At 46.4% G+C, this 18,630-nt stretch overlaps 1 protein-coding gene across 2 annotated transcripts in view; it reads right to left on the bottom strand.

Moving 5' to 3' along the window:
* The window catches only part of CLIC5 (CLIC family member 5), a 111,901-nt gene extending 93,914 nt beyond the window's left edge, over nt 1-17,987 (bottom strand). Inside the window, exons 1-2 of one of the 2 annotated variants that reach the window (XM_019642738.1) lie at nt 17,548-17,986; nt 16,207-16,350 (exon numbers count right to left, since the gene is read on the bottom strand). Coding sequence is in view for 1 of the 2 variants with exons in the window: in XM_019642737.1 (XP_019498282.1) it covers nt 17,548-17,610 (63 nt within the window). In the remaining variant the exon portion in view is untranslated. Of the gene's footprint in view, nt 1-16,206; nt 16,351-17,547 lie in introns of both variants that reach the window. The other variant, XM_019642737.1, reaches the window with a different exon arrangement.
* Between the last annotated feature and the right edge of the window lie 643 nt (nt 17,988-18,630).

Here is an 18,630-nt window from a genome sequence, read left to right as displayed (position 1 = left end):
TGCGCGGAAGCGGAGCCGCCCCGCCCCCTCCGGTCTGATCAAGCGCACACACCCTGATTCATTTTTGTCATTTCTGAGCCCAGCCTGGCAATGACCTGGGGCATAAGATGAAATACCGAGATGAGTGTTTGCGGGAGATATAAAGGCCAGAAGCTTTCAAAGATATGCCATAGAGTTTGTAGACAATAGAGCAGCACGGGCCATGCCCTGAGCCAAATCATAATAATAGCTGACATCCATTGAGCATGTGTGATGTGCCAGGCACTGTTTTAAGCACTTTGCATACATCAATTCATGCGGTCTTCCCAACAGCCCTGTGAGGGAGGTACTGAAATTGTGCATCTGTCTACCTCACAGGGCACACGCTCACTGTTGGCAGGGACTGCGTCCTTCACCTCTTGTCTTGTGCCCGACACACGGGAACGGCTCACCAAATGTGGAGGGCTCACAGGTGTGTTCAGCTTTACCATTCTGCTCCCCTCAGTCCACCTCACACCTGACTTCCGGTGTTTCATTCACACTGAAGTATAGCAGCCATGTAAGTCTCTAAAGGATAGCTGCACCATTTGGAAAAACTTGTAGCTTTTCTTTGTGCGCCTGAAATCACACCTATTTGAACCAGACATAAAGCTAATATTGCAAATCCATATTCTATTAACTGAGACCGAGGGTACAAAAGCCAATGGGATGCAGGAGAGGGTGTGTCAATCAAAAAGGAGGTTCTTTGAAAACAACCAAATCTTGAGCTGGTTGCTAAGAAGAAAAAGGGGAGAGGAGGGGGTGAAGAGCATTTCAAGCAAAAACCAAAACTGAAAAAAAATTTTAAAGGCACATCCAGAGGCCAGAGGCTGCAATGTGCACTAAAGCAACAGTAAATACAGATTTCCGTTCCCACACCTGAGTTCCTGGGAGGAGCCTAAGGGACTGTATCTTTTGAAGTTCCCTGGAAGGTGCCAATGTGCAGTCATTTGGGGACCTAATTGATTAAACCAGTGATGCCCAATTCTGGCTTCAAAAACTATCCCTTCATCCCCATATACCACAAAGAAGGCTTTGGCCCCTTAGGTCACTCCTTCAGGGAACGGATCGGTTAGGAACACTTATAAACTATGTGACCTTGGAGAAGCCACATGATCGTTGGTGCCTCAGTTTCCTCATCTATACAATGGGGACACTAATGGTAGTATATAATATACAGAGTTGCTGTGGGGATTAAATGACAAATACACGGAAAGCAGTTAGAAAGCACATAGTGAGTACATGATGAATGTTAGTTATTATTACTATCGTTCTTTTCTCTTGAAGAAGAATCTCGGGAATAATTGTAACTTGATCTCACACTCAGTGAAAAGACGTCACTTTGGTGGCACTAGAGGAGATGAGGAGGGAGGAGAGAGGACTTAGTGTGATCTGCTTTACCCCCCTACCCCCAGGCTGGCCCAGTGAGTCAGATGATTCCGTGTTCATAACAAGTCCTACACGTCATCCTGGACCTACGCTTTGGTCAGTCTCTATTAAAATCACCTCTAAGAATTTACAGAAGTTATAAAACAAATTTTTTTGCTGATAAATATCTTAATAGGACATTCTCAGAACCCAAACTAAGTATAATTAATGATATAGGATCGCTAAGACTTCAAAGAAGATTCTGTTGCACAATTTTTTTCTAAGGAAATATTGATAAGGGCTCTTTCACAAACCACAGAACTCATTCTAGCTATTTTAAGTAGAAAAGGAATTGGTCTAGAAAGCTATTTCCTGGCTTCTGCCTTGAAGATGCTGGGCCTAAATGAAGCGTGTTTGAATGGTGTGCGGGGGAGCAAACAAAATAGGACAAATGTCCACTATGCTTGTCAATGCTGAAATCAGTTGAAAATGCTCTCCAAAATATAAACGTGTGGATAATGAGCCACACGCCCTTTATTATTACTTGTTGACATAGGAAAGAGCCAGTTGCCTGCCATATTATGGTATCTGAGACTATTGAAAAAGAAGACCTTGAATAGGAGCAAACTAGGTGCACACACACACACACACACTGAAACTGGCTAATGTGAAAATTAACCAAAATAAGTAAACAATAGCCAGGGACCATGCATGGACTCCATGAATTTACACAGTTTGAATTGAGGCCAGGAGCCAGCTGACCCAGGAAGGAGGTTCCATCTATTTCATAGTTGAAAAATTCCCCAGAGAGGACAAGTGTCTTGGTCTGGGGCACACAGGGGTCAAGGGCATAAAAAACCAACAGGTCAAGGGCAAATGTTTACCATCAGGCATGTTTGCCTTCTAAGACAACATTCTCCTGTCTCAGGAAATCTACCTTCTGGAGCTGTTGTTTGAGGCCTCACAAATTGGCTTGCCCATTTGAATTGTTGACCTGTCTCACTGGGTGTGCAAAATTGGCCTGGAAATGAGGTCATTGTTGTGTTTTCAGCCAGTGACGTTCCTGGGCAAACCCTGTTGCACCTCTCCACTGCCAGGTGGCCATGTCCCAGCACACCCATGTCAGGGCACTGCCCAGAGAAGCAGCATGTGTCAGCAGCACACAGCTTGGTGGGAGCCGGGCCAAGCCATAAACGTCAGGGGATCATTTGTCAGAGCAACGCCCCAAGTGCAGGGGAAGTGAGAAAGAGCAAGAGGGTGGAAGCTGGCAGTGAGTTCTGTCCATGTGCAGCTCTCCACACGAGGACTTGAGTCCACCACCCTGGACATTTTTTCATGGGTCTGGCAACAAAGTCTAGAGCCTCCACCTCTGTGAATATTTCATCGTATGCAGAATAGAAATATTAATAATATGTATTCACCTAGGAACATTCTCCAAGAAATTCAGAATGCTTTATCCTACAGCTTACCCCTGGGATGACCAGATCTCAATGTCTAGTGGAATGGACAGCATCAGGTGACTATGGCCACCTCTACCGAAGGCAGCCTGTCTAACCTCAGCACCATTTACAGTGAAGGCCAAATCCACAGCTCTGGGCACACACCACATTCAGTTCAGCTCTCTGTCAGTTGGACACCTAGGTCAGGGGTCAGTCTGTTGCCTGTTTTTGTAAATAAAGTTTTAATGAAACACAGGCCTATGCATCCTTTTCATATCATCCATGGCTGCTTTCCCGCTACATTGGCAGAGTTGGGTAGCTGAGACAGAGACGGCATAGACTGCAAAACCAAAAACATTTACATGTCACAAAAACATGTGACACTTTACAGAAAAGGCTGCTGACCCTGGCCTAAGGTACAGGAGCTCCAAGACCCTTTCCAAGTGGATGGTAAACTACCTGAGAGAGTCTTTTTGGAATCTCCCCCAACATCTCACATAGGGCTCAGTGCAGAGTAGAATCAAAGAATCAATGACCTCAGATATTTCATCCAATCTCTTTATTTCATCCAATCTCCTTATTTTAAAGATGAAGAAACCCAAATTGACTAGTCCAAAATAATAGAATGACAGGAAGCAGAGGCAAAAACCAAATTTCCTGAGTTCCATTATATTGCTCTGTCACGCAACAAATATTTGGTGAATATAGAATAAATGTAAAGATACGTGTGGATTTACAAAGCAATTTGATAAGCTGGATATTGGCATTTTAGTATTGAATCTCAAATCTCAGGAGGAAAGTGTGTGTGTGTGTGTGTGTGTGTGTGTGTGTGTGTGTGTGTGTGTGTGTGTACCAGGGATGCAAAAAACATATATACAAGTGGACACTTTGGTCAGCATTGCTCAAGCAGTAGTTCACCATAATCAGAAGTGTCTGGACACTGATATATACATAGTCATGGGATGTGGAGTATAGTGTGGGAGTGGAGTCAAGGGAATTATAATAGATATGTATGATATGGGGGGGAGTGGAGCGGTGGATTGGGAGAGGGAGGTTGTCGCTTTGAGGGGTAAAAAGTATAACTATTGCACTGTGTTGTACAGCTGAAACTAATTTTTTTAAATGTTTATTTCACAATAAAAAAAAAGTGTCTGGACACTGATGTTAACCACTTTGGGCATCTCTTGTCCTTGCAGAAGTCACACATGACTTGTATTCATCTTTTTTTATCAGTATATATTGAGTGTTACAATTTTAATACAGTTTTTTCCTTTCTTAAAACGTCCATACATTTTCTGGCACCCTCTGTATATAAATATATAATATGTATGTAGAATATATATGTGTGTGTATGTGTATACACAGATGTACATATATATGTAAATAATAAAATGATGGTGCACATGCTGTCTTGTAGGAAACAGCCAGCCATGAGGAGAAGGTCCATTTGATCTGTGACTTAAAGGTCCCACTGTCAGTTGGTTGCCATCCTATTTGCCTGAACCCCACTGAAACAAATCATCAACCAAGCCTAGGGAGCAGAGCCGTGGCACGAGTGATCTTATCTCCATCCCCGGCCTCTTTTCTCAGCCCCTAGTAGACCATCCTTCCCTCATGTCAAACCCTTCATCAACTAGGTACCCCTAGTAACCATTCCTTTTCCCTCCTTGACTATACACTGGGAGGTACTCCTTCATTCCAAAGTGTTAAATAGCCAGGCGTTCCCGCCGAGGGCTGTTTATCTCCCACTCTGGAATGATACATGCGTCACCCGTGATAGTGTAATTCTTGGCACACAGGTAGAAAAATGTTTTCTGAAGAGTGTTAGGCTTAGATAAGCCTCAAATAGCTTTTTAAAGGTGACCTAACGTGGGAGAGGGGCCAGAAAAGATCGTCCATGGTTTTACTTTAGTGGTGCCCTCGTTCTCCTGGTCACGAGAAGCTCCTGGGGTCCCTTTATCACATGCTCCTTCCAGGATCTACCCTGACAGCTGGTCTGTTGTGGGAGGGGTAGGTAGCTTCCTCCTCCTTCTCTACCTTAGCTTAGCTGGGACTCTTCCTTCATGTCCCACCCCTGAGTTGAACCCCAAGCCCTTCCCTTCCTGTGCTGCAGAAATTTCTGCTCAGTCCCTTCCCAGCACCAGGTCCCATTGCTTCAAGCTCCCATAGCCTCATACTTGTCCTTGACTCACAGTCCTTCTGCAGGTCCGGTGGCTGACCTGCTCCATCTACCCCCAGGCTGCAGGCTCTGCCAGGGCCCGACAGTGTCTGTCCTGTGTACCTCACTCCCTAACAGGCCCAGCTCTTTACTGAGGGACCTGGTAGACCTCCATAAATAGCTGCCACATGGAAAAGTGCATTTCAAGCAACAAGCAACTTTGACTTTACTTTTGTTATTTTGGGTTATCAACATACTTAAAAGATGTGGTTTTGAAGTCGGCCAGAATTGGGTTTAAATCACAACTCTACCACTTTCCACGAGACCTTTGAGGAAAGATTTATCTTTTCCAAGCCCCATATTTCTCATCTATTAAGTCACAGTATACCTCCCCCACGGCTTTATGGCATTACAGATACTGAATTAACTAAAGTGGCTAGCACAATGTCTAGAACATAGCAACTGCTAAAAAATATATATATATTTATTATAATGCCCCCCACGATCTTGTTATCTTAGACCATGTCATATGTCTCAGAATGATTCAGAAAGGGCCTGGCATCGGCAAGGCTGGGCCTCCATAGAATGAACCTCAGCTAATAGTTCCCCTCCACTCTGACTTCAGGCTGCTGTGTGGCATTATAACAGCCTAACCTCTCTGGGTCTCCATGTCCTGTAGCAGGTTCCTTGGAAGCTGCTGGAATGCCACAAGGATTCAATGGAATCCAGTGAACTCCATGAAAAAAATTGTTGTTCATTTCCTTTCAGTTTATTATTGTTCATCTTTATAGTGCTCTGGCAAATTGTCTATACTTTTTTTTTTTATTGTGGGACTCTCCACATATCTGTAAATGAGTCTAGTTTTAGTAGTGGAGAAGAATTAACTGGAATAATAATAATAAGGGTTAAGTCGAGGGCTTCATCCTTGCAAAAATGAGCTTTAGAGCTTACCCTAGAACCCTGAGGCACTTCGGCCAATGGCCACCTATTGGGTAAAATGTTTGCCTTTGGTAGACACCCCCACATCACTCCCTGCCTTGACAGACATCGAGCACAGCACACGCAGTACCCCACTGGTACTCCTGGTCTCTCTCCCTCCTTCTGTTCCTCTTCCTCCCGCCTCCTGATAAATCCTGGGTAAAGCTGGGGCTACAGTGTCCATTCAAGAAAATACATATTTTAATGGGGGACAAGACTTAAAACAAAGGAGTCAAACAAACGGTGAGAATTGATGTTACTGTGGCAGAGCAGTGGGAAGGAGGCTTGAGAACAGATGGGTCTTCAGGTGACTCTAACTCCCCTATCAGGAAATTGCCTGGTTTGCCTCAGCATGAAGATCAGCCTTGACCTTGGGCTATTCATTGTGACCTATAGAGAATTAAGGAAAGGCAAAACCTTGGGCATCCTGTTCTAACTAACAACTAAAAAAAATTTTTTTCTTGCTTTTAGCACAAGTATTTTCTCTTCACGCAGCTGGGAGGGTCTGGGTGAACAAGGCAGTAGAGAGCACAGATTCTGATGCACCTAGATGGGGCTTGAATTTACTGAATTCCATGTTCTACATGTCCTAGCTCTGTGGCCTTACTCAGGGGACTCAGTCTTTCTGAGCTTCAGTTTCCTCATCAGTAACTTGGGAGTAATAACAGGACCTGCCCATAGAATTCAAGGTGTTCATGTAAGAAAGGTTCAGAACAGCATATAGCCATGATTACTATTGTTCAGTTTCCAAACTCATCTCTGACTTCTGAAAACGCAGAGAGACTCATGGAACCAAAAGGGACTGGGGAATGAGAAGTGACTCTTTACTTTGTAAGTCAAGTCAGTTCCCATCTGTCTGTCATACCTCTTTATCCCCTGCCATCCCCACAATCTCTTTCCCAACGTTTTCCACTTCTAGCACCTTCCACCCTGGGGATGGGGATGAGCAGACAAACAAACAAACAAACAAACAAACAAAAACCATGACTGTTTTAATAATTCCATAGATCATGGAGCAGATTCTAAAGTCAAGGGCTAATATTTAAGAAAACTGGAATACTATGTTCATTAGAGTGACCTGGGAGCAGCTGGAAGGTTCACTGTCCTTTAAATTTTTCTCTCACATTTTCATGTCATAGTCTGTTAAATTTCCACCATTAGACTCACTCCCATGGGCCCTAATTAGGTTATGGGCAGTGTTTCCATAATGGACTGTGCATCAGAATCACTGGGACATTACTTAATTACAGATGTCTGGGGCCCCCTTCCCTGAGGGCTGATTCATAAGTCAGTGCTGGAATTTGGAAAGTGTCCCAAGTGGTTCATATCCTGCACAGCTGGGAACCACGGCTCTGGTAAACTGCCCAGGCCTGGAGTCAGGGTCTCCAGGGTTCTCCCTCAGCTTGTGCAGAGCAACACAACGCAGGCTCCAGCAAGTCACCTTCTCTGTGATGAGGAGTAAATCTCTTCCTTCCCCAAAGGGACTCTGTAATGATAAAATCAAGAAGAGGCTCAAAAATGCTTCAGAAAGTATATGGACCCATAAGGAACCATTTTAAGAGAGTACAGGAAATGAGGCGGGGAGAGGGAATGCAGGCCCAGTTGGAGTGTCTTCAATATCAGGTTGAAGCAGTTGAACTTGATCTAGCAGGTAGGGGAATGGGTATGATAAAGGAAGTATTCTAGGAAGATTAAGCTAATGGCATTAGACATGGTGGACAGAATGAGAGAGACTGTAGGCAGGATGCCATCTTAGGGGGTGACGAGTTGATGAGGTGGTAGGAAACGAGGAAATAAATCATTTCTATGGCAGAGACAGGTTTGTTGTTTGCCAAAACTGCTTCCCCTTTTTTTTCTGAGAACACGGCTAGGTGACACTTGAGTTCTGAACTATGGAAAGTGGATGGAAAGGATTTGGCCACTTCCAGGCAAGACCATGCAAACCTTCCATGTGATCCCCCACCTTGGGTCTTCCATCTGCGCTGGGAACACAGAGTCCAGCAGAGAAGTTGACAGCCCTTGGGTGTGGGCGGATACAGAGTGGACGGAGCCTGAGTAGGGAAGACTATTCATCAAGTCTGGTATTGAGCTATTATGTGAACAAATTCACGGACTGTTGTTTCAGCAGTGGGGCGTATGCTGACCAACACAATGCTTTGCATCTGAACAGTGAAAACTCTAATTTACAAAAGGGGGTTGTGTTTCTTATCTTATTTGACACTTTTAATAATCCTGCTAGCCAGATCATATCTCTCTTATGCTCATGAAGTACCCGGATGAGGAGAGGCCACATAACTTTGCCCATGTGGCTCCCCTCTCCCCGAGTCCTGTGGTCAAGCCCTGCCCAGAACCCTTTATCATCAAAGGAAAACACTGAAGCGTTTGTGATAAAGAACCACAGGCATATGGGTCTTTACCTTTCTAGGCAAATTATGAAGACACTGTGGATTCTAGATTTTATGATGTGACTATAAAATGCCACAGCACTCAAGTGAGAAAATGGATAAAAAGCCTGTGAGATTGTCCCTCCCCCTGCTGCTCACTGACAGCGTCAGGAAGCAGAGGAGAGCACTGAGGGGAGACGGGCCTTGGGCTGAACCAAGAAACCTATACTTGTTGCCATGACAACCTCCCAAATTGGATTTTTACGGGATAGTAACTGGGACATGGTTTTCACTTTTTCTTCATTCTAGGCAACAGGTCCCCAGTCCAACTCTATTCGCTTCACAAGCTCTCCTCTTTCACCTTTTGTGTTTTCCCTCCAGTCTGATACTTGCTTCTTTCCCCTTTATCATAGACTAATGATAAACAGAAGTAGAAACTATCATCTTAAGATTCGCAGAGGTTGATATAGGATGTAGAGTTACCAGCGCCAAACTTCCACCAGCCTGTGGGTGGTGACCCGAGACACACTTTGAAGACCTCCCACTTCAGCATACCTCTCCTTGGAGGCAGCAGCACCAGGCACACCATATTAGATAATTAAGCACTTCCCTGTCTTTTAAAACATAAGTGTCCCACAAGCAGGTGGTAGCACATGCAATCTTCCATATTACAAAGCCCCAAATTGCTCAGCCTGCCATTGGAGTTGCCTCACGATCCAACCCTAACTTCCATTTCCGTCCACCTTCCCAGCACCCCTTTACAGCCCCTTCGCCACAGCCAAGCAGAATGCTTAGTTCTTCCGTGACACATCCTTCCGTTTCATCCTTCTACAGGAGCCATTGGCCACGAAGTTCCTTTCATCTAGGACGTTACATTTACTTCCTACCTCTTCGATCAGCTCATCATCTTGGCTCCCTCTGTTTGTGCCTCAGCCCTCCCTCTCAAATGGGCATTTTCTTAAGCTCGGCCCTTATTACTTTACTCTTTCTCCATGCTCCCTCCTCCAGGGGACTTATTGCTGCAAACTTACTCTGCTCGAAGCAGAGGTTCAAATCCACCTTCCTAGCCCTGGCGTTCCTTTCATTCTTAGTTCTGATTTTCCAGCACACTAAAGGACATCTGCACTTATCTGGCCTAGCTTCACCTCAAACAAAACAGTTGTAAAGCCACATTATCCTCATTAATGACAACTTCCTCCCTCACTGCTCTATTTCTATCATAGAGTCATAGTGTTTCAGGGTTAACAGGAACCTGAAAGCTCAAGCTCAATTAGTTTATCTGCACTCAGTCCATTTACACCTTTGACAATAATGGTCTGGCCCATGGATGGTATCACCACCCCAAATCTGGAAACCAGTCTCTCCAGAGGTGAATTTACCAGGAAATACATTTGCACACAGTCCTTCCAAGGCCTGAGCTCAACTTGGTATGAACATCACTCTTTCAAAGCATGCTCTTCCTGTCAGCCCTAGTTTGGGCTCATTATCGCCTCCAGACAGGAAGGCGAGAATCCTCCTTTATCAGCCTCTGCCTTGAGGCTCTCCTTATTCTAAGGTGGTCACAGTGAATAGAGTCATAAGAGCATGGCAAAAACAGCAGCAGCTCGATTTTATCTCACTTCTCTTCCTTAAATCCATACAGCGTGTATTTCAAAATGATAGAGTGTGAATTGTTCTGATAAGAGGGAGTCAGACTGGAGGACTTTGGAGAGGTTTCTCCAAATTAGAAATTCTACGATTTTGTGATTGTTGATCCTATTTTACAGAAGAGAAAACTTGGTCTTAAAGAAAGTCACACAACCAATGTGTGGCAGAGCCAGACCTGGAATCCGGGTCTTCTTACTATGAGTCCATTAATCTTCCCACTACATTATGCAATATAGATTAGGAACAGGGACTAAATCAAACTCCTATTCTGTGTAGAAGCTTCTGATTACTCTTCATTAGTTACAAGGGGGAAAAAAGCAAAACAAACAAACAAAAAACCACTTACCTACCATCAAAACCCTTCCCACTGTTTCTTTCTTTCTTTCCCCCCCCCCCTATCTTATTATATTGCCAACTGCACCCCTCCATATAACAATCTCTTCGGCCAATCTTTGTACGCCCATTGTGTCCTGAACATCCTATCTCCATACTGTTGCTGGACCTGAAATGGTTACCCACTCCTAGCCACTCTGTGCATCCCAATCATTTTTCAAAGCACAACTCGGCCCCCACCTCCCCTCAGACTAGGCCTGGAGCCCTCATTCAAGCCACGCTGCTCCCTCCATCTGCACCCTTTCTTTCATGTCCCACCACTCATATGGCACTGATGCCTCCTTGCACGTTTACGTCTCAACTGCAAGCTCATGGACTACTGGGATCTCATCTTCTTTGATATCCCCTCCCCCCTTTCAGCTTTCACAGAACCTGGCTCAGAGTAAGTGACTCCACACGCATCTTTGTTAATGGGTTGACTGACTGATTATTTTCAATCCCTTAACTTCCTAAGTGTTTTATCTTACTACTATTTCCTTCATGCTTAGCTTTTAAAATTCCTTGTCGCTCCTATATCATAAAAAAAAAAAAATTACAAAGGAAGAAAAGAAAGTTATAAAAGAAAGGTCAAAAGCATTCCTTCTCTCCCTTTTCTGGTTTATGTCTGGTCAATCGGGATGATTGACGCTAACAAGCATATTTGCCTCAGCCTCCTCCTTCCTGTGAAATGCAGGCTTCCAGTGGGGACTGGACTTCCTCTAGCCCTTTGGGTGCCCCACTGGCTAGTTCAGCCCCATTTACCCATGGTCTTGGCCAATGGTTATCAATCTGTGATGAATCGTGGCATCACCAGAGGAAGTTTGGTAAGGATACAGATGCCTGGGCCTCACCCTGACCTCCTGAGTCTGAATCTCTGGAGCAGAACCTGAGCAAGTCCATGTGAAGAAGCTTGGCAGTGACTTTTTCACACCCCAAAGGCTGAGCATCATTGGCCTAGCCATTGTTCACCATAAGTGCTACAATAAATACCATTCAAAGACTTTTCCCATGCCAGAGGAGCTAGAGGCTACTTCTAGAGGTTAACAACTCCATTTCTTTTTCCAGGAAAAGAGTCATAACAGACTATCTATCTTATTTATCTCCAAAGAATTTCACATTTCAGAAGTAACATACTCCTTAAATAAACACATGAGCTTCCAAAGGAGATAGGCACTCAGGGCGCTGACAGAGAACTATCCCCAGCAGTTGGAGCTGACCCCTCAGAGCACCAGCGTGGGCAGATCTCAGACGCCCCTGGGTGGGGAGAACCCTTTCGCTGGCTCACATTTTCACGAAACCCATGCATAACCACTCTGTTTCTTCACTATTTCTCATCCTCCAGCCTTGATGACAAAGATACATGAGGCTATCTCCCAGGTAATAGTTTCAAAAGATAGCAGATATTGAGAATCTGTTATTTTTGTGTGTAGCCCAGATAGATCATACGTATAAACATGTGTGCATATTTTCTATGCGAGCAACTGTGGCTGTGCAGAGCTGGAAGGCTGGTGAGGGGGAAGTGGGAAAATCTCAACAGAGAGCCCAGTGGTCCTTTTGGGAACTAAAGGACCAGGACTTCTTTGTCATCTTAGGGTCAAAGTTACAGGCACCTTTCAGGTAAGCCTGGAGAGGCCCTGCCCAGAGCCCAGTGACAGGACAGGGAATGGAGCCCCTGGAATAACATCCCCATGCAGCTCAAATGGGGGGCCAAGTGCAGCACCCGCAGTGATGCATCCTGGCCCAACCCCCAGAGCTTTGTGGGAGCTCCCTTGGATGAGCTTCCCTTGAGGTTGAAGAACTCAACAATTGGTCAGAGATCTGCCCTTGTTTTGTGGTCAGGCCAACCACATTACTTCAGAGAGTGGCTTCTGAGGTCTCCAGCTCGCTGAGCAGCAGCCCCATCAGAGGCAGTGAGATCCAGTGGAAGTGTCACTGTGCTCCAGCTCCCAGTGGGCAGTGTCCTGGCTCCAGGAATGGGGCAAGGCGGGGCAGGACTAAGTCTCTGACTTCTTGGGCACATCAAGGGAGAGAAACTGAAAAGCTGGGCTTCTCGCCATTTGACTATACTGGGCTTGCAGAAGAGGCTTTACTTAAACCCCAGATTCATACATAGTTCTTTCAGTGCTCACACCAACCTCATGAAATATATGCTGCCTTTACCAGCATTGTGCTGGTCAGACAACTGTGGTCCAGAGAGGCCAAGTAGCTTGTCCTAGACCACACGGCAGGTCATCCACAGCCTGCCACTCAAAGCTGCACTCTTCCACTGCCCCTCCTACAACCACTAACATGGGCCCTGCACCTGGGAACTCAGGAGGAACCAAAACTTAAAAGCTTTGGACCTGACTGTTTAAATAGATGAACTCTTTGCCCTGGGTGGAAGAGATCAACAAACATCCAGAGAAACAACACAAGTCGGCAGGGAAGCACAAGCTGACACCACTGACGGTGGCCCTCAACGTTTGCAGATCCTGGATCCTTGCTCCCACGACCTGCAAAACAGCACCTGAGTTGTGCATTAGTCAACCTTTGATACTAACACTCCCATAGATGTGTCGTCAGGAAAAGATGCACTCACTAACATCACAGGGAGGATGAATTTGTATACTGGATTATTGACCACAGATCAAAACCTGGAGCTGGTGGGGAAGGAGAACAGTTGCTTAATGTGATGAAGCAAATGTCAAAACCTAATGAGTCCATGCTGAGGCAAGCTGCCCAAGGTGACCAGGCAACCAGTGGGCAGCAGGGGTCTGAGAGGGAATGCCACAAGATTTGATCTTGTCTGTTCTGGAAGTCAGATGACCACACCATGGGTCACCATGACTTGACTTGGCCCTGGACCACTGTCAGAGCATTTCAGTAAGTGAAACAACTAGTCATTTCTGTCAGACAATCAGCAGGACTCTTCTATTTTTCCCATGCTGAACTGATGGCTATTTGACTAGGCCAATCTCGGGAACTGATTATTCTGGAGTCCTGTGGATAGGGCTTTATAGTCTGTCAGCATCTGTTAACTGAGCACCGACTGAGTGCAAGCTCTCTATCAAAAAACGGTCCAGATCATGTTGCTCCAAAGCAGTCAGAAGCTCTGGACATTAATCCACCGTGGCCAGGCCACCTATTTCGGCTGTGGCAGAAGCTGCCTGCTAACAGACCCGCCTCTGATTAGACTCAGTGGCTCTCCACTAGAGCCACACGCTGGAGTCACCTGGAGTGGGGATAAAAATATTGTGTCTGGGTCCCACCCACAGAAGCTTCGATGTAATTGGCCTGGGGAACAGCCTGGCATTGGGAGTTTTAAAATCTCTCCAAATTATTTGACTATGTAGCCAAGGTTGAGAACCACTGGTTTCTGTTGAAGCCCACGCCTGTGGCCCAAGAGACATTTGTAGCAAATGGGTCCACCATCATCACTTCATTTCGGTGGCTTTCTACATCTGGGGTCTGGGGGAAGGCCGGGAGGGGTACTGGGGGTGGAGGAGTCAATACAGATGGGAGGGATGTCTTGATCTAACTATTCAGCACATCCTGTGTTTGTCTTTCCAAATCACTTTCTGTTTTGTTTTCACTTCCTTGCTCTTTTTTCTTTCAACAAACCGCACTTGCTGCCAACTGTCAATTCTCTAACCTGTCGTCCTCTCTTTATGATCAAAGTGTAAGCTGCATATGATCTCATTTATTCTCAAAATAGCCCTGGGAATGAGGAAAGGGCCAACCTTTTTTTCCCCGAGGCAAATCAGAGAGACATGTAGATCAAGAAAGATTCTATCTGCCATGAAATTCATATCATTATTTTGCTTCAATGCGTTTATAGCAATTTTCCAAAGCACTTTCAAAGCACTTTCACCCCTTTGCTCCCATGGAACTCTCACAGCAAGTCTGTGGTGACAGTATTTTCATAATCACAGTGGCCATCCATCCTGATTGGCCCTGAACAATTCCAGGGTATACCTGTTGCCCCAGCCTAATTATTGGTAACACCCCCTTCAGTCTCAGAAATGTCTTGGTTTGGACAACAAATCATATGGTCAACTTATTTTATAACCACCCTCTTGTTTCAGGGGAGCTATTGAGACTCAGAAATTAAGTAATTTGCTCAGAGTCACTCAGCTAACTAGAGGCAGAGACAACACTTGAACCCAGATCCTGTGTCTCCAAACCTCTACCCATCCACGGATACTATGAAACATGGTCATCAGAAATGATTTACTCAAACCTTTCTTCCTATAGATGAAGAAGCTAAAAATGTTGGGGACATAATCTCTTAAAAGTCACCATTAGAATGTTCCCTGGGAGGGAAAGACATGGAGCGCAGAGCAAGGCTGACTGGGCTCCTTGATGGAATTCGATGACCACATTAGAATGGATTAGTAAGTTACCAATAATTGTCATCTTGAATGGCACTTGAGAGCCCAACTTGGCAAAAGAAGTTACAGGGCCTGACATACGGGTCTTTGGAGAAGAGTAAGAAATTTAGAGTCTAAACTGCTAGATTTGAGGACTGGGCTTGAACGTTATTTAGCACTTACTTCTGGGCATTTCTGGTACCTTCTCTGAGCACCTGTGTTGTTCAACCATAAAACGGGGCTAATCATCATTCTTATTTCCCTGAGTTGTCACAAAGAGAGCAAATTGCAGCTCCCTGAGTGTTCTGACAGCAGCGAGTCTCATGAGGTCCCTGTGAGTCACATTTATTTTTCTTCACTTTTCACATGCATGAATGAAGGCTCACGAACAAGGATGCTGGAGATCTGAGATAAAATATTTGAATGTGCTCCATAAGTCTTAAAATGCTGCTTATTATTATTATTATTACTAGTATTATTACTATTTATTATTATTATTATTATTATTATTATTAGCAGCAGCAACAACAAATGATTATCAATTGATATGGGACAGAATCATATGTCCTTGAAACTCCCTGGGTGACAGAGGTTTTGTATGACACCCAGTGGGCAGGACAGGTTCAAGGGTCACTTCATGGGCATGTTGAAGATGACCAACATTATAACTCTTACTGAGTGGGGCCAGCCTGCCTGGAAGCAACCTAGAAAGTAGGTTGGTGGGTGCCCTGCCCTGCAGAAAGCATCCAGGTACCTGACACCTTCAATAAGAAGGCTCTCCTTCCTGTGAGAATCAGTCACCTAAGAGAACTGTCAATTTTGGAAATGCCTGATTCTACAAATCAGGACATTGCTTCACTAAGATGCAACCATTCAAAGCTGGGTCAGTGTCATTTTCAACCTTTACTTGTCCCTGTAAATGATAACTACTAACCAGAAGCTGGAAAAGGGTGGGGAAAAAAAAATCACAAGGGCTTCCCTATCTGATTTTTTGTTCCCTGCATGGATCTGGTTTTTGAGCTAACCACGAAGGCTTACCTGGCTCTCACGGATTGCTTTTCTTTAGGGGAAAAAAAAAACAAATGACAACACAAGCATTTTAGAATTCTTTGGGGGCACTGGGAGCTGGGCAGTGAGCTTTTTATATAAATGGAGAAAACCTCTAAAGCTGCCAACATGAAATTCCAATGGTACAGGTAGAATTGGTCTCCACTGCCTAGTAGTGGGGCAAAGGGCTCCTTTTGCTCCAAAGAGTCAATTTGTGTTTCAAATATCTTTCAGGAACTTGACACTGTGAAACTACCTGCTCTCAGGGAATCTGAGAAAGTCCTAGAATAGCTTTCTTCCAGGAGAGCAGCAAGACTCGGGGCTTTGTTAAAACCCTCCCTATTCACACCCTGGACCGCAGGCCTGGATGCTGAGGCCAGGGCACAGCTGCCCGCTGTCCGGCCCACATTGCCCAGCCTCCAAGGGGACACGACCCTTTCCATTACCTGGGTCTCCAGAGGACCTGGAAATCCTGCCCAGAGGGGTCCCAGAAAGCAAATGAGGGCGTCAGAAGCCACATTGGAGGGAAGAGAAACAGGCTGAGGAAAGCAAGTGTCGCTAAATGACAGGTGTCATTTCTACAGATAATTCTGTAAAATAAACAGAAAGAATGTAAAACCCAGTGGAAGAAAGTTAACAAACCTTGGTGGTAGGCTGGGTCAACTGGGACAGAGCACTTCCCCTGTTCCAGGGAATATAGGTGCCTTTTAAATTCCATCAGGGGGCCCCTGGACAGGCACCAAGGTCTTCCCTTTACAGTGATCTGCATATTTCTGGGGAAATTTTGCATTCTAAGCCTTTTTTCCCCTTTGTGAAAGGTCCTGGCACTCAGGCAGCCTGCCGGCTCCCCCTCCCCCAAGTCCTGGCGTTTCTTTCTGCACCGCCCTGGAGGCAACCCTCCTGCCGCCTCAGGTTTCCCGGCTTCTGCGGTGTCGGCACCGAGGACCGATCAAATGTTTCTTTCTTATTACACTAGCGGACCGAGAAACGCTGCCTCGGCCTCCATCCTTCCTTCTACAGGTTGCAAATGAAACGAGCGGCTTTGACGTTAGATGGTTTCTGCCCAGGCAGCAAGGCGACTTAATTTAATATTTGCACTGTACCCCTTCATCCCGGTCTGCCCAGGTTGACCGGGACATTTTCCGAATTGCCACACCCTCAGCATGTCATGATAGTACCCTGGAAATCATGATTACGACAATAATAACAGTGTTGGCGAATGGAGTGTTTGTTTTCTGCTTTTGCAAGTCACAAAACAAGAAAACATCTTTGTTTCCTTCAGCTGTTATTTCAGTAGCTCTGAGTACAAGGAAGCCAGGGGGTTTTAAGAAATGTTATTTCTGCTTTGCCCAAGATCATTTGCAATAAAAGCCATGCTTCCTTTTAGTCACCACCCCCCTCAATTTTAGAAGAAAGGTTCGCGGGTCGAGCCAGGTTCTTGCCATCTCCCTACACTTGGAGGTGCCCTTTAGAAACAGCGCGGGGCAGAGCTCTGGGACCCGCAGCGGGGACCGCCTGCCCTGTGGCCGCTTTGACGAACTGCCGGCCAACTCTCCAAGAAGACAGCCACCTGCCAGATTGCACCTGACTCCATTCTGCCCGGGAGCCCCGAGGCCAGGCTCTGGCTTGCAGAAAGGCCACCACAGGGACCGCGAGGGCTGGGCTGCCTGCCCTCCCTGCGGAAGGTCCACAGCCCCAGCGGTCCGCTCCGGGGCACGCGAGCCGGCGCCGCCGGGAGCCCCGCTGGAGGCGCAGCAGGTGCGGCGGGAGCCGAGACGCCGACCTACCTTCACGAAGAGTTCGATCTCAGGGTCTCTGTCGTCCCCATTAGCGGTCGCCGCGTCCGTCATGCCGTCGGTGCCCGGGACCACCGTCCCGGGCTGGGGAGGCGCCACCTCTGCGGCGCCCGGGCCAGCGCTCTGCGTTCCTGCTCCTGCCCAAAGGGGCCTCTCGTTAAAGCGGCGGGTTTTTCTTTTTCTTTCTTTCTTTCTTTTTTTTTTTTCTTCTAATCTATGTCTCAAGCCGGGGACAGCGTGGTCTGAGAGATCAGTGCCCCGGGCGATCACATGAAAAGGAGAGAAGCCAGGAGGGGACAGGGAGCAAGCGGGAAAGGTGGATTCAGGGATGGCAGCAGGTTCTGGGAGCAACAAGTGCCGGGCTGCGGGGAGGTGTCACAGGATCCGCGCCTGTCAGCGATCCCGCTGTCGCCGCCAACGCGCCCAAAATAGCCGGCGGCCGCGGGGCGGGGTCAGCCCGGGCGGGGCAGGAGGGGCACACCTCAAGTCCGCCGGCCTCGGCCCTGGCCTGGCGCCAGTCACCCCGCAGGGCGCGGGGCGCGGACCTACTGGGTCCCGCGCTGCCACCAAGGCCTCGAGTATCTGGGGAAAGGAAAGAGGAGAAGGAGAAGGAGTCAGAGAGAAGAGGAGAAGGGAGAAGAAAAGGAAGGGAGAGGAAGAGGAAGAGGAAGAGGAAGAGGAAGAGGAAGAAGAGGCGATGCCTTTAAGTCTTAAGTTTCAATAAAGAGGCCTTACCTGTTCCAAGTTTACTCTACTACCAGCCTTACCCAATTGGAAAGCCCCTTCGTGCCTTAGCAATGTTCAGAGTGAAGAGTAGCTGTGGGCAGCAGGAGAGGGAAAGAAAATACCCCGAAAACGGCATTTGCCATCTTCGTGCTGGGCAAATAGAGTGCGGGGTGGGGGTGGGGGGGCTTGTAAGGTAGAACGGTGAGCCAACCCGGTCAGGTGCTGCCAGAGCCAAGGATCCGTGTCTTATAAGCTTCTGGGCTTGCTGTTTCTTTCTTTTCTTTTTCTTTTACTCTCTATTCTTTTCTTTTCTTTCTTTTCTACTCATTTCATTTCTGTTCTTGTTCG

Source organism: Hipposideros armiger, unplaced genomic scaffold (assembly GCF_001890085.2).
Source record: "Hipposideros armiger isolate ML-2016 unplaced genomic scaffold, ASM189008v1 scaffold_72, whole genome shotgun sequence".
NCBI classification, from domain to species: domain Eukaryota; kingdom Metazoa; phylum Chordata; class Mammalia; order Chiroptera; family Hipposideridae; genus Hipposideros; species Hipposideros armiger.
This window is presented reverse-complemented; position numbering and strand designations above follow the sequence as displayed.